Source organism: Pollicipes pollicipes, unplaced genomic scaffold, assembly GCF_011947565.3.
Source record: "Pollicipes pollicipes isolate AB1234 unplaced genomic scaffold, Ppol_2.1 Scaffold_2555;HRSCAF=2994_pilon_pilon_pilon, whole genome shotgun sequence".
Taxonomy (NCBI): Eukaryota; Metazoa; Arthropoda; class Thecostraca; order Pollicipedomorpha; family Pollicipedidae; genus Pollicipes; species Pollicipes pollicipes.
In genome coordinates, this window is record NW_023596136.1 from 2,453,209 (window position 1) to 2,467,828 (window position 14,620).

Here is a 14,620-nt window from a genome sequence, read left to right on the forward strand (position 1 = left end):
ATTCGTCTGTAGCAGCGCTAAGCACAGCACTGCACATAACCTGCTGGGACTTGGGAGGGGGGAGGAAAGTCGAATGACCTGCTAGCTTGGTTTCAGATTCATAACATTTTTGTTCCTTCAATTGTCTTATACATATATATATATATATATATATATATATATATATATATATATGTATGCATATATATATATATATGTATATATATATATATATATATCCATTTATATGTACATATATGTATGCATTCTTTTCTGCTTTTACCACATGAGAATTGTCGCATGTGCTATAGCTTTTATAGCAACGTGTGGCAAAAGTATGGGATAGAGAGGTCTTTTTGAATGGCACGCCCGGTGATATTGACCATGTGCTAGCCATTCCCCGGTCAGTGATGGAACATTTTCTCAGGTCTGCGCTTGACCCTGCATCCTGTCGCGCAGGTCCAGCCTACCGAAATGCATGTCATTATCAACAATCGTCAACTTGAAGCGATTTGTGCACACGACAGTATATGTTTCTTACCGAAACAGTTGGTTCTATAGAAAACACTGAACTTTCTTTATAAAGCCAAAATTCGGATCCATGAAGAATACAATATATATATATATATATATATATATATATATATATATATATATATATTTCGATCTCACCCCAGGGGAAAGGTTTCCTGCGAAGTCGTGACAGCAAGCGAAGTCCCAACATTCGCCCTCCGACTTGATGCAGGCAAAGATAAGCCGTGTGGACTTACAAAGCAGGCTTACATCGCCTTTGGTTAGAAATATATATATATATATATATATATATATATATATATAGCCACTTAAGATCGACATTTCTAGACCAACAACCCTGTAAAAGGTCATTTTCTGATCGTGTCATTGACCCTCTATTTATGTTCTTCCACCCGGTTAATCGTTTACAATGTTGTCATGACGCCAGAATCAGCCATGGTGGTAAACATGGCAATATGCATGAATATATCGGCGGTTTGTTGCCACAGTCAGATAAGTAAAACCTATTTCCAAATGTATTTTCCGTGATTGCGTATTCCGCACGCCTCAAAGAACAGCAAGCTGTATTTATTTCCCACCCACTGCCATTGCACAATAGTTTGAGCAGTATCGCAATAACATCTGATAAAGTGATGAGCGCCACTCTACGGATAGAAACAAATTAATACCATGGGACATGCACGCAATCTTCAAAAAGGAACTAGTCGGTGCAAACACAACGTAGCTGTGTACATCATAAGGTGGTGCAACAACGTGAAAGGCACTTTGGTGCAGGGATAATATTTAGTTACCCATGGCTGCACCCAATACCATGCTGGCTAATGCACATGGCATAACAGATGCTGAAACAGAACCTCTTGTTTAATTCGCTTCCTCATTAGCTATTTCATCATCAGTTTCATTATCGGTTTCAGGATCTACCTTCAATTGAACTATCAAGTGATTAGCTCACTCACTTCAAAACAAACATGGCGACGTTTGCACATGCATACCACCGCCGTTGGACAGTCTGAACGGAACGGGAAGATATTTAAGACTGCTGTTTCTGAAGATATCTCCATATTTCCAAAGTATAAAACTCAACTGCATTCTGGGTCACATCTAGCCCAATTGACGCAGTCGTAACTATCAACGTTTAGGTTAATCTCTCCGGACAAGAAAGTTTCTTCCAAGGCCTGATATTCTGCATTCCCCTGTGGATTTAGAAATCTCGGAGACCTTACTGTACTGCAAATCTCTCTAACAAAAACAACATGACATCGTCAGGCTCCTTCAGGATTATGATGAACAGATGTTTATCTGTAGCTCTAGGGGTAAATCACGTTACAGTACATTGTGCATTTGCTCCTGTAGTAGGTTGGGTTTGTGTGGGTTGTATCGAGCCTTCATGGTGTTCCTATTATTGCTTACCTAGATCCAGGCAAAACGCTGTCCGATGAGCTGTTTGCTAAGGTAAGATAAAAAGAGAGAGAGAGAGAGAGAGAGAGAGAGAGAGAGAGAGAGAGAGAGAGAGAGAGAGAGAGAGAGAGAGAGAGAGAGAGAGAGAGAGAGAGAGAGAGAGAGAGAGAGAGAGAGAGAGGGAGAGAGAGAGAGAGAGAGAGAGAGAGAGAGAGAGAGATATATATATATATATATATATATATATATATATATATATGTGTGTGTGTGTGTGTGTGTGTGTGTGTGTGTGTGTGTGTGTGTGTGTGTGTGTGTGTGTGTGTGTGTGTGTGTGTGTGTGTGTGTGTGTGTGTGTGTGTGTGTGTGTGTGTGTGTGTGTGTGTGTGTGTGTGTGTTTGTGTGTGTGTGTGTGGTGCTATTAGCGGCTTGTCGATTGTCTGTTGAATACCACTGGCTACCTTTTGGCCGAAATTCAAGGATGCAGCTGAGGGATCATGCAGCATACTGTCAACCTGTGAGACACAGCAGCCTTTTATCTTTAAAGGCTTTGTGGTGACTTGACTAGGGACTCACAGCCCCTAGGCCAGGTAAAATCGAACTATTCCACGGTGTGAATCTACGTTTCATAGGCTGGATATAATTTTCCGTAATGCCTGTAATTTGGTAGGCTGTGAAAATAGTCGTAGCATCCCCTAGATGAGGCAACGATCGTAATAAAGGTACCTCGCACTCGTCACGTGTTCACACCAGTCCCTGCAACTAATCAACGCTACAGTATGGCTTGATTCTATTAATGATGATGAGCTCTACCTTCGCTCTGCCCTCTCTGCCCTATTACCTGCACACTGGCATGCGCGCCCAAACTGTGCAAGGACGTTTATACAGAGCTGACTTAAGTTTCTTGTTACACCGGTAGGTGGCGCCGGCCGGCCAGCTGCAGCTGCGGCTGGTAAGCTTCTCCAACCCGGAGTCGCGCGCCGCTGGCGGCCACTGCTGCCAGCCAACGGCGCGCGCTGACAACGCCACCTGCCGCGGCCAGTGCCGCACCTTCTTCAGGGTGTGCGTCACCGACAGCGGCGGTGGCGTGCGGCGCGTGCGTTCGCCGCAGGCGCCGCCTCCGGGCGTGCGCCTCTCGCGCCTCCCGTCCCAGCGGGACGGGGCGCAGACGCAGGACCAGCAGGCGCCGGAGAGGCCGGAGTGGGCGGACTGGGGTGGCGCTGGAGTCGGAGGGGACGGGCGCACCTGTGTCGGATGGTTCCGAAGGCTTGGCACCGGCCCCGGCGTGGGACGTGGCTCCCCCTGGCGGAGAGGAGCGGCTGACGCCGGCCGGTGGTGAAGTTACATCCGCTGGGGAGGAGGGCGAGCGGGGATGGCGACTAGAGGAACAGACAACTGCCGCCCAGGCAGCTATCGGGGCTGGAAGAGGAGGCAGTCGACGGTGGCGGCAGTCCGGCAGGGGGTACCACCATCCAGGTGGTCCATCAGCTTATCCCCACCTCCGACACGTCGCCCTCGCCCGAAGAGAATGGCCAGCAGCGGCCAGAAGACTCCCAGCCGGAGGACATTGGACTGGTGTTTGTTGACGACGGAGACTTTGTCCGTCTGCACTTTGTGCCGGCTGCGCTCAGGGAAAAATCCAGATTCCGTAATCGTCCGAGAGATGGCAGCAATAGCCGGACGTGGAGCAGGATTCGACGAGGACTGCGCAGAAGCCGTGTAGATGGCGCCACGGATGAAACTGTGCCTGCTCCGCACACAATCACTGGTGGGGATGGGTCTCAAAGGCACGTGCCGTCCACGCACGACACATCGGTCTTAGGAGGCAAAGTACTTAAGGAGGAGGCTTCGGGCGCAGAAGACGCGGTGCCGAGCCAAAAAGACCCCGCTCCCCAAGATGAGTCATCAGGCGATGAAGATAGTTCAGTTCCATATCCGAGCAAGTCTCGGAGCACCGGGGACACCACGCTTTTGGCCGAAGACCGAAATCCCGCAGGCACAACGCCCCAGGAACCATTTTCTAACCCGAGCACGAAGAACACTGTTCATGGGGGAAAAATATCGAGTCCTGAGGGCGTCAAATTCCGTAAGGAGACCTCTCACCACGAGACCGAGGGTGCCCTGCCCCTAGAGCAAGTTTTGGGTCAGCCGGACAGCCCACTGCCCCGGCCTCCGGACGGGACAGGTGGGACCAGCGCGTCTCCACAAGAGCAGGAGCGGCGGAGCAGACCAGCGGATCGGACCCGTCGTCCCGGTGCATCTCCAGAGAAGCAGGATCGGCGGGGTAGGCCCGGCCGGCCGCCGCTCTGGCGTCCTGAGGACAGCCCGTGCTCTTACGGCCTGCTGGTGACGGGCGTGGTGGCCAACAGCAGCCTGGAGCCGCTGCCGGACCGGCTGCTCGAGATGGCCTTCCCGTTCGACGGCGCGTGGCCGGTGAGTGGGCCGCCACCGGGGACCGCCCCTCGGACGGTCGCCGGGTCGCCGACGACAGGGCTCGGTTGGGGCGGTGCGGTGGCTCAGGACGACGTGGATCGGCGAATCCTCGTGTCCAGAGAGATGACACCATTTGTAGTGTGCGTGGTACTGACAGCGGGTGGTAAGTCATTAAAATAGGTACGCTTTCACTTTTCCATCTCCCTAGTCGCTTTTAGTATACGAAGCCTAATGAATGAGCTACAAAAGGTACCATTTGCCTGTATGATACTGTCTAGCCTATCATACTTGGCATCGCATGTTATTGAGGAAATCTTCCAAGCAAGTCGGTGCTTTTCCAAATATATGTGGACCGGTTACTTCCGTTTTCAAATCGCTTCATGCATGTGGAGACACGAGCCACTTTTTGATGCATCAATCTGGTAACACCATGGGTGAGTACTTCAAGCTCTGTAATGTGACGCTCCCAGTCCCACAAATATTAATACTATATTTGCATTGCTCTCTGTGCTTTTTTGTTCTCGCTTATGCTGCCGCAAGGATTATTTTTCTTTAGCGAAATGCAGCGTGGCGGTTTTCTGCTATTGCAATATGCCATAACGCATGCTGAATTGTCGCATTCACATGCTAAGTTGCCAATGACATGATCAATTAGTTTATGACGGAAGACAGCAGCTTATCATGCCGTCGATGTACAATGGTATGATAATTTGCCTCTTCCACGGTCTGGGAGAAAGTGCTGGACCCGTTATCTAGCGGCACTGGGTACGAGTCCCAGAGCGGGCGCGTTATTTAGCTCACCCGAAATGTCAGCTGACGGCCGGCCTGCGGGGGGAACCCTAATCCGTGGAAGCCATTCCTCAGCGTTGTGCCACGCGTAAAACCCTCCGCAGTCTCGTCGGGCAAAATGGCGAGGGTAAAATCAAGGCCAGGGTGCCGGCAGTCTAGTGGTTAACGCAGATGCGTTAATCACCGTACGTCTAGGAAACCAGAGGTACGGGGCTCGACTTCCGCGGTACCCGCCCTTCCTGCCAGGGTGAGAGGCAGGCGACGCCATGTAACCTCAGTAGCTGAGTGCGTCGTTAAGTCCCAATGACGGTGATGAAAGTCGGAGACATATTCAAGTAAATGGAAAAATCAGGAGCGCCTGACCCTTATCAAAGCTTTACGAGCACAACTTAAGAGGCGATGGTGGTGTAGCGCTTACGGTGCTCTACTGTGGACAGGACGGTCTCGGGTTCGGGTCCCTCCCGGGCCTCCGCCACATCACCACAGAATATTCCCAGTCGAGGCATCCCGTCTTGAAATGGCTCCGGTAATCTGAGATACCTAAAGCCCTAATCACTATCATTACATATATTGAAATGCAGAACCCTATGTGATGAAAATTACCGAAGCCAAGTTTGACGCGTCAAAATGCATGGATTGAAAACATTTGGTGTTAATCGCGACACCAAGAATTCTGTGCGCCTCGGCGCGCTGCAACGTCTTTTTCAGTTAATTATTTTTTATAGTGCCCCCAGTGCGAAGTCACGATGTGCCCGTGGAAGAATTATCCACTGAACTGGGCGGGACAAATTGGGTGTTGGGCATAATGTGCACGCAATAGGCTTTGCCTAACAAGCACTGTATGTTCAAATCCAACCATGCAAAACATTTGAAATAAATTTGCATAAAATGACAGTTGATTGCATAGCATGATGTTTTGGGCAGAGAAGCTCAGAATCCAGGTTGCTTCTTGCCATTTTTTTTTTAGTAAATTTCGGGCCTTCGTCGTTCTGATTCGAAAACTAATCAGTTGAGGTCAGCCTTCGTACTTTCACTGTGGCGCAGATTCTTAACAGTAATGGTGCAATTTCAGTCTGGTTTCGTCTATTTTCTGTACTTCGCTTCAAAACATGACAACTCACGGTTTGAGTGTCCTTTCATTTCACAATCGTTTCCGCCCAGTCATTCAAAACCAGCTGCAGGCTTGTTTGGCTGGAATGACACCGCCTCAGTGATCACTATCGGCAGGAGGTCTCAGAGAACTGTGCGTGAATATGAAGGCCAGATGTTTGGGACCGTGTGTTCGTGCCACGCGGCAGCCACAAGCTGAGGAGGGGAGGAACGCTTGACGTTCCCAAATTTATCGAGAACTCGACGGTGACCCTATGTGGGTGCATAGATACGGATTCTATTGAAAAATGCAGTCGGGGCATCCCACATTTTGGGCCGTTCCCAACCTCCAGCGGCGTGTAAAGGCTAGGTGAGACGTGTGCACTCTCGTCCATGCTATAGACAGCCGTTCCAGTGCGCGACCGAGCCCGCTGACCTGTCGTGTATGTGCTCAGGGGGTCTTCAGCATCATTATCGAGGCCTGGCACGACACGACCGGCGAACTGTTCAAGAACAATCCCACCATGCAGGACATCCAGTCAGGTACTGCCAACACGTCGTGCCATTTCTAATGCATGTCTGGACATAGGTGGTAGTGATCGCCGACCATATTAGACCACGATCTCACGTTCGCCTGTTTTCATAGTTTTGTTCGAAGTGAGGAGAGGGTATGTTGCATGTTTAAAGAGAGGGAGGGAGGGAGGAACGGGAGGAGCAGGGAGGGATGAAGGGAGGGAGGCAGAGAGAGACCCCTCTTTGGAAGTAACCACACAACGCGTGTAATGAGTGTTCGGAACTGGTATCACTACTTGTGACACTAATCGGAGAGCTTGTGTCGCTCACAGCATTAACGACATCATTTATTTCTTAAGTCGATAAAATCCTGCGAAAGTTGTGAACGGCACTAGAACGTGGTGGCATAGTGCGGTGTTTTGGCGCAATCAGCTTCGGAGCTGGTGACTTTGCACCGGCCGTTCATCATTCACATAGGTAACAGAGGTTTGAAGAAGTTCAAAGCCAAAGGCACAATCCGTCGCCTGATGACCTGCATTTTGTCAAATTGTGGCTGAGATTTGCACCACGTAACCAAACCGCATGGTCTGTGGTAGATACTGTGAATCATATTACTGTGATCAACATATTTTAAGGGTTGCCAAGCTCGCAATTTGATCAAAGTCGACTAATCTAAAGTTATTTGAACACAGAGTAGATTAGCTTCCGGTTGGTATACCCGAGTTTATCTTGCTGAAAAAACAATGATTTTGTGGTGGTGCTATCCGTCTTCACTGCATGAAGAAGGACAAAAAATCGCTATTTTACTTCGACAAGACCATTCTGGGAATAACTGTAACGCAGTCTGGGTGTAATGAGCCTAAACCAAATACTTACGTATGCCTGCATTCAATTGTGACCAAATGGGTAATACAAATGCTTGGCCTTACAGGAGTCACTTTTCATTTATCCGTTCATATTTTTCCTCCAACTTTGCTTATGATCTGTATGGCTGCAATCATTGTGTTGTTAGGTGATCCCCGAAACACAACAGATCAAAGCAGATTGTATGGTTCTGCTATCGCTTTCGCAAGTTATACTTTTAAGAAAGCTGCGCACTGTCTGTTGGCAGACGACGTAGCTGGTTTGCGAACTCTTTACATCTCCGCACTCTCTGGAGTTTCCTCATTCATCTCATGCCGCCACTTTCTCTATGTCTGTCGCCTGCCAGAGACGTTCCCACGAGGCGCGCATTGTCACGTGACCTGTCTTAACACCCCGCAGCCGGGCTGCTTCACGCTCGGCGACCAGCACAAACGATCACGTGACCCGCTCCACGCCCGCGGACCGGCATAAGCACGCCGTCACGTGAGCCGCGTAACACGCCGTCGGCGGCCGAGCTGTGTCGGTCACGTGACCTGCCGTTTGGGCCTCAGGCGACTCGGCGCGGATCATCAGCCGGGCGGTCGTGCGCCGCCGTCTGGAGCCGGGCCCCTGGCTGCGCGACCGGGTCGCCCAGGGTCACGTGCAGCTCGAGTACGACGTCCGTGTCGTCTGCGACCAGCAGTCCAACGGCGCCAACTGCAACACGGTGAGTGTGCCCGGCCGCGGCGGTGGAAGGTGGTCAGCGGTGGCGGTGGCCGATGGTCGGTGGTAGCGGCTGTAAGAGGCCGGTCTTCGAGGCCGTAAACATTATGAGGGACGGGACGTTCTGATCTATTTGGTGAAAATGGCACGCATCTGTGGTGGTGGCATGTGGAAGCAGTTGGAGCCGCCGTCGCGGTTCGCTGCTTTTATTGGCGGGTGCCGCCTAATATGACACCGTCGGGTGCTCACGAAAACTTACTAGGCTTCATGCGGCGTGAAATGAAGATGTTGAAGCGAGGCGAGGCGAGGCGGGGCGAGGCATGAGAGGTTGTCGAATTTTTACATATGGTATGCCTCAAGAGTCGCGGTGGAGGGGAGCGACCGCGGCCCATCCACGCCCGTTTTACTTGGGCCAAGTCATACAAAATACGTGAAATGCGTTAAACGGAGCAGAAACAGGCGCATATGATGATTCTGCTCCAAATACCGGCATCACTCAAAGATCGAGCTGTTATATTCCTCATATGCGGAATGTGAACGCTGCTGCGTCATTTTGAGAACGTGGATGACGCATTTGATTAACAAACAAACGCATTTATGTCCGACGTATCCTACGTTGAACGTTCTTATCGTTCGTTCCATTTCCACTAAAACGTCTCTCCACTGTCACGGCGGCTTCGCCTCTGCGCCACCGACACGGGGCGCTCTTTCGTTTCGCTTGCGACACCGGGCAGCTGTCGCCCCGCCGGTGACGCCGCGGCTGTGGCGACAATCGGCTAGTGAAAACGGCCAGCACCGCGCCACAGCCGACGACCTGCGCCACGGGTGGTGACCTGCGTTACGGGTGGTGACCGGTCATGCCCGGCGGAGCGGGGGGGGAGGGGGGGGGGGCAGGCTGGCAGCGCTGCCGCCGCCGCTGCAGCTGGGGGACGGCGAGACGGCCGGAGCAGGGAGGACGGCAGGACTGGTGGAGCAGGGAGGACGATGGAGTTGGTGGAACCGTTGGACTGCGGCGACTCGAACCAGGCTGCTGGTGTCCGAGCCAAGGGACACACCGCACAAAGTGTCCCGAAGCAGAGTCCCGCTTCTGGCGGAGCGGCCAGAGACACCGGGCACATGCTCTTCACATCAGGCAACACTCTGTTAGGGCTGAGGACTGACAGGAAACAGTGCGGCACGCGTTTGAGTGGACCACTTTCGCCCGACCGATCCTCGTTGGTGCCGTGACCAGAGTCTACAGACCGCGCGCGTGCTTCAACCAGCGGGACCGGCACCGTCTCGCAAAGTCACGGACGTCTTGGAAACGGGAACGAAGTCCACCTTACGGGATCAAGCTCCAGGTAGCAATCTGCAGGCTTTGTTGTGATATGCCGACCGGCTCTCGGTTAGTACCTAGCCTTCTGATGTCATTGGCAAACAAGCTCCAAACAAGCAAACGAACAAATGTTCGAGTTCTGCATAAAAGCCGACGAAACTAACGCCGTGCCAGAGCTAACGATATGCCTTACAACGGGTGGGCAGCATAAAAGAGCATAAACTTTGTCCCATTTCGGCTAGCTTTATACGATAAATCACTTTTGTTGCAACATTTAATACTTGGTTAATGCAAATTTAGCCACATAAGCATCACTTTCTTGCTGCTAGGTATCTGCGCATCTATTCCAGAATAAAGGCGAGATATAAAGAAATAAGGTATTGCATATATGTATATATATATATATATATATATATATATATATATATATATATATATATATGCATAAGATTTAGTCCTGCCGGCGCACCGAGCTCCTGCCCGACATACCAACGGCAGTTAGTGCCTCCAGAACCATGGGAGCTGTGTCCTGCTGTCGGAGCATTTTTTCGGTGAAAGAGCCGGGGTTTATTCCATATGACCCCTCCTCGCCTCCGCACTTGTCTCGGAACGGGCGCAACCCACTCCCCTTCTGGCAAACGTTTCTCCGTGCACCGGCTGTGAGTACTCATCGGCTCTTTGTGACGGACTTCCGTGGCCTCCATGAGCAACACATTACGTTGGTCGCGGGGGGGGGGGGGTCCCTCCGACGGGCGTGTCTCGTCGCCAGCTGTCCCTCTGACGGGCTGTCTCGTCGTGAGCTGTCCCTCTGACGGGCTGTCTCGTCGGCCGGTGTCACTGATCCGTCTCGCGGCTGGCGGCGCGGCTCTGATCGGTGTCACGGAGACGAGCCGAGGCGTCACGGGCGCCGGCGACGGCCGCGCGCGGAGAAAGTGTCCGCGCCACCCGCCGCCGCCGCCGAGCCCTTCGCCGCCAACCGTGCCATCGCGACATCAGCCGGGGACCAGGAGCCGCGGTGGCGTCTGGACTTGGCGCCGTGCGCTGACGTCACTGGTGGGGCTGACCTCTTGTCAGAGGGGTGGGGGAGGGAGGGAGGCCTGACCTGGCGCGGGGAACGAGGTGGGGGTCCGTTGTTGGTGCCGTTGCCGCTGCTCCTCTGTGCACTGACGGTGATCAGAGACCATGCTCCCGCAGACACGTCACCGAAATACGGCGCAGTCCGCTTCATCTGCGGGAAAGTGAGTGGCTGCTTTCCCTATGCCGGTATTCCGCCGCCTGCGTGTTGAAGATTATTCATTTTGGCATGTCGATACAAGCCAGAGAAACATGTTATGTGCTTACATGACATGACACATGTCATGTGGTTATCATATTGTCTTAGTATTATATAGAGCACTCCTGAAACCTGCACTCTTATTAATATATGTTGTTTCGTTGCTGTTTGAGACCATCCAAAAATAACGCAAGAACATGGGACCACACACAGCTTGACGGACACTCGATATGGAATGATTCGGCGATGTCACACGCAAGTGAACAATAACAGGCTTAGTTGTTTGCCACATGTCATCACGTTTCGCCACCTAACGGTATACGACATTTTGAGAAGTTCTTCAGGCTTTTTAAAAGCTAATCACGTTTCCGAGTGGTAAAAGGCCGGTAATTTCAGCTGTTCAAGCTGGTAAGCATATACCAGGTGAACTGCTGCTTGCTTGGGAGACGGTGTAAGATCACTTAGGATGCAGTGTGTGAACCAGACGCTGGAGGGGTGACAGGTGGCCATGCGCTGGGGAAACGGTCTGGGGTCACTTAGGAGCGACATTAAAGCAACTCTGTGGAGGCAGTAACGGGACTGGACATCGGCAGACGGCATATAACCGGGCAGTGGGGAGACAGTGTGGAACACGTAGTGGCGGCACTGCATGACCCGATACTGGGAAACACACAATCAGTTCAGGCGCAGGACAAACCCAATGCAGAGCAAAACACCGGGAACCGCAAGAGATCAGGCGTGGTGGACGGCACAGTGCCCACTTGGCGTGGTGGCGTGGGACCAGACACCGATGGTCTGGCCCGATGGCTGACGCAGACGGCGCGCTTGTCGGCACCCGGCCCAGGTAGGTCTGTGGGTCAGTTCAGTGACCTCGGGGTTACGTCCGGATACAGAGGGCGCGAGCCGGACCACAAGCGGCGGCCGCGTGGGCATAGAGGTGGGAAGTTTAACGCAGACCGCTATGATTTCCTCGGAACTTTTTGCTGGCCGGCGCGGAGCATCGACCCTGCAAGTCCTCGGCGTTGGCAGAGACGTCGCGTGAACTGTACCGACACCCCAGCTCGCCCTAGCAAGCTGCCCGGCATCATCGGGCATGATGCTCGCTTGTGAGCGATCGAGGTCGCCTGTAGGCGTCCGCTTTCTCCACGGGGCGCATGCGCCAACACACGGCGCCGGCCGCCAGCTTCCGCCGCTGCAGTCTCGGGCCAGTGCCGCGGCGGTCCGAGAGAAGCGCGCGGGAGGCCAGAAAGTGCGGCGAGGCCCGGTGCCATGAACTCGGCTGTGGTCGGTGCGACTCGCTGAGTCTCGAGCCGATTCCGAGTCCGCTGCACCGCCGACGGGAGTCACCATGCGGACGCTGGTGCTGGTGACGCTGTGGTTCGGCGCGACGAACGCCGAGTTTCGGATGGTGAGTGTCGACTCGTTTCACTTTCGGGGAACGGTGGTGGTGAGGCATTGGCCAAAAGCAGCCGTCAAAGGCCAGAACGTGATGTTCCACGCGTGCTAGGTCCGGGTGTGCTGGTTTCTGCGCGTTGGGTTAAGACCTGATGTAAAATGATGCTGGATGTATTGCTAAGTAATACGACGTGTAACTACCATTACCTTAAATCCATCGCTATCATTAAATCAATGGCAAACGAATGCAAGTCTTCTCGTGCAACTTAATTTCAGCTCAGATATGGCATCGCGTTTGTATTTATTTTTTCAGGGTGATGCGTGCCTTTACCAAATGGATGCAGTCATGCTTGGGGTGGGAAGGTCATGGGCACCCTTCAGCCACCCAAGAAACTGCAACAGGAACAGCGGCAGCTTCGCTTCTTGGAAGACAAAACAAAGGCAAAAACAAAAACGGCGGCGGCATTTGGTTAGCGAGTGTGCACGCTTTGCTTGAACGAGGACGATTTCTCTTTCGATTTCACGGTCTTCAAGTTATCGAGCCAACCCTGACCAAGAGTTCGTTTTTAAGTTAATGGGTATATCTGTTAGATGCCTTCCGAGTGGTGACAATTTTTCTGAATATATATCGAGAGATAAGGGAGAGACTGCGATCTCCTTGCTATTTGTCCGACCGTAGCAAACCTGGCGACAAAACTACGTATTGTTGTATTTAATAAACTAAGCCGTCGACAAGTTCATATCAGCTTGGACCCATCAGAGGTCCATACATCTTTGTTGCTAAAGAAGATGGCTGGCTGGTTGAGCACAATTTACAAAGGGTCGTCAAAGGCTGCACTTCAGTCGCAAATGTTTCAGGGACACATCTAGGGTTTTCTTATAAGAGGCTCCTGAATCTTCCTGGATTTCTCTTGGCATTGAAACGCGGTCTGAAGCTTCGCTGACGGTGGGGAGGGGGAGTCACTCGCATAATTGGGCTTTTAGGGGAATATCTATGGGTCTAATGAATAACTGAACTTAAGGCCCACAGCTAACGAACACCAAAATCCAAGATCATTACGAAAATGATGTCTGAATGTTACGGTGTTTCAGGGAGGGACGCTGCTTTACAATCATCCATGTTCATGCCTGCGAACCTTCGGAGTGTTTTTTAGTGTACGCCAGTGGCATTGAAGCTCGCTCTTTTCTCTGTCAAAACATAACGCTTTTGAGCTACATGGCACCGCGCAAAACATTTCGGGTCGTTCCAGGTGTTGCAGTTTCTCACGATATCACACGGCCTCACCTGGCTTGTAACACCAGCTGAAATGTCGGCTGCAGCTCCTGGACTGTAAATGAACTTTTCAGCTGCTTTACTGTTCTTTTCGACAACCCTGCGGTATATATATATATAACCCTGCGACGCCATATAGCCTCAGCAGCTGAGTGCGTCGTAAAGCCCCAATCACACACACACACACAACCCTGCGGTGCTGCTGTTCTCAGTGTTTAGATACGCATTGTGATAGCATGACACGCTACATGTACTTTGCGATAAGAGAGCTTTGAACAGTCAGGTGATTATAAACGTCAGTGTGTATGCCGCTCCATGTCCTCGCTGTTGTTCGGAGTGCATGCAGTGCTCCCTCCAACAATAAGTCGCACCCGGAAATGCTTATAAACGGTAAATTAGTTCGAACCTTTTTATTGATCGCACCCTGGAAGCAATGCCCAATGTAAGCGGCGCTTGTTGCTCAAGCCCTGACCTCACCAACCGATAATAAAACTCCTGGCCAACACCACATAACTTTCAGGCGAAAGCTTAACATGTCGCAACATCCAACACGGTCGCCCTGCCCTCTGACGTCACCTGACCTGAAGCACGGCCGCGACCACCGACTGCAGGCCACCATAGTCAGGGGAAATGGCGAGCGCCTAAATCGACTTGAAGCCTGACGGGATGTATCAGTTACCAGCCTAACCAATGACTAGCTTCTTCGTGGCCGTGGTAGAGAGGATAAGACCGGGTGCTTACCATTGATATATAAAGATTCCGTTACTGACAAAAAAGTGCGCAAGAGGAAAGCCGCGTTAAGATCGGAAGTCTTGCTTCATCAAAAGCTTCGTAAGACCGAGGAGAAATGCCGCAATTACTCACCAACCTCAGTTACACATGTGTCAAAGAAAACCCGGAATTCCTGTGGTGACCTTCGACAATGGCCTTTTTTTACAGATCCCATATACTCTTAACACGCGTTCGGTCGGGGGTCAAACTGACCCCCCTCCCAAAGGTTTTCCAGAATGGTTTCCGAACGGCGCGGCGTAACAGCACCAAATTTTGCATGGCTGTAAAAAATTTA

At 51.7% G+C, this 14,620-nt stretch overlaps 2 protein-coding genes across 2 annotated transcripts in view; both read left to right on the forward strand.

The window, feature by feature from the left end:
* Positions 1 to 3,299: 3,299 nt before the first annotated feature.
* On the forward strand, positions 3,300 to 11,996 carry LOC119107438 (delta-like protein 3). Its single transcript, XM_037230885.1, has 4 exons — positions 3,300 to 4,341; positions 6,675 to 6,762; positions 8,148 to 8,302; positions 11,916 to 11,996. The coding sequence occupies exons 1-4, from the start codon at positions 4,312 to 4,314 to the stop codon at positions 11,994 to 11,996; spliced, it is 354 nt and encodes a 117-aa protein (XP_037086780.1). The 5' UTR covers positions 3,300 to 4,311.
* A 90-nt stretch (positions 11,997 to 12,086) lies between these two features.
* Positions 12,087 to 14,620, forward strand: part of LOC119107449 (uncharacterized) — a 159,012-nt gene continuing 156,478 nt past the window's right edge. Inside the window, exon 1 of the mRNA XM_037230896.1 lies at positions 12,087 to 12,294. Within this exon, the coding sequence (XP_037086791.1) occupies positions 12,235 to 12,294 (60 nt within the window). The 5' untranslated portion in view covers positions 12,087 to 12,234. The remainder of the gene's footprint in view (positions 12,295 to 14,620) is intronic.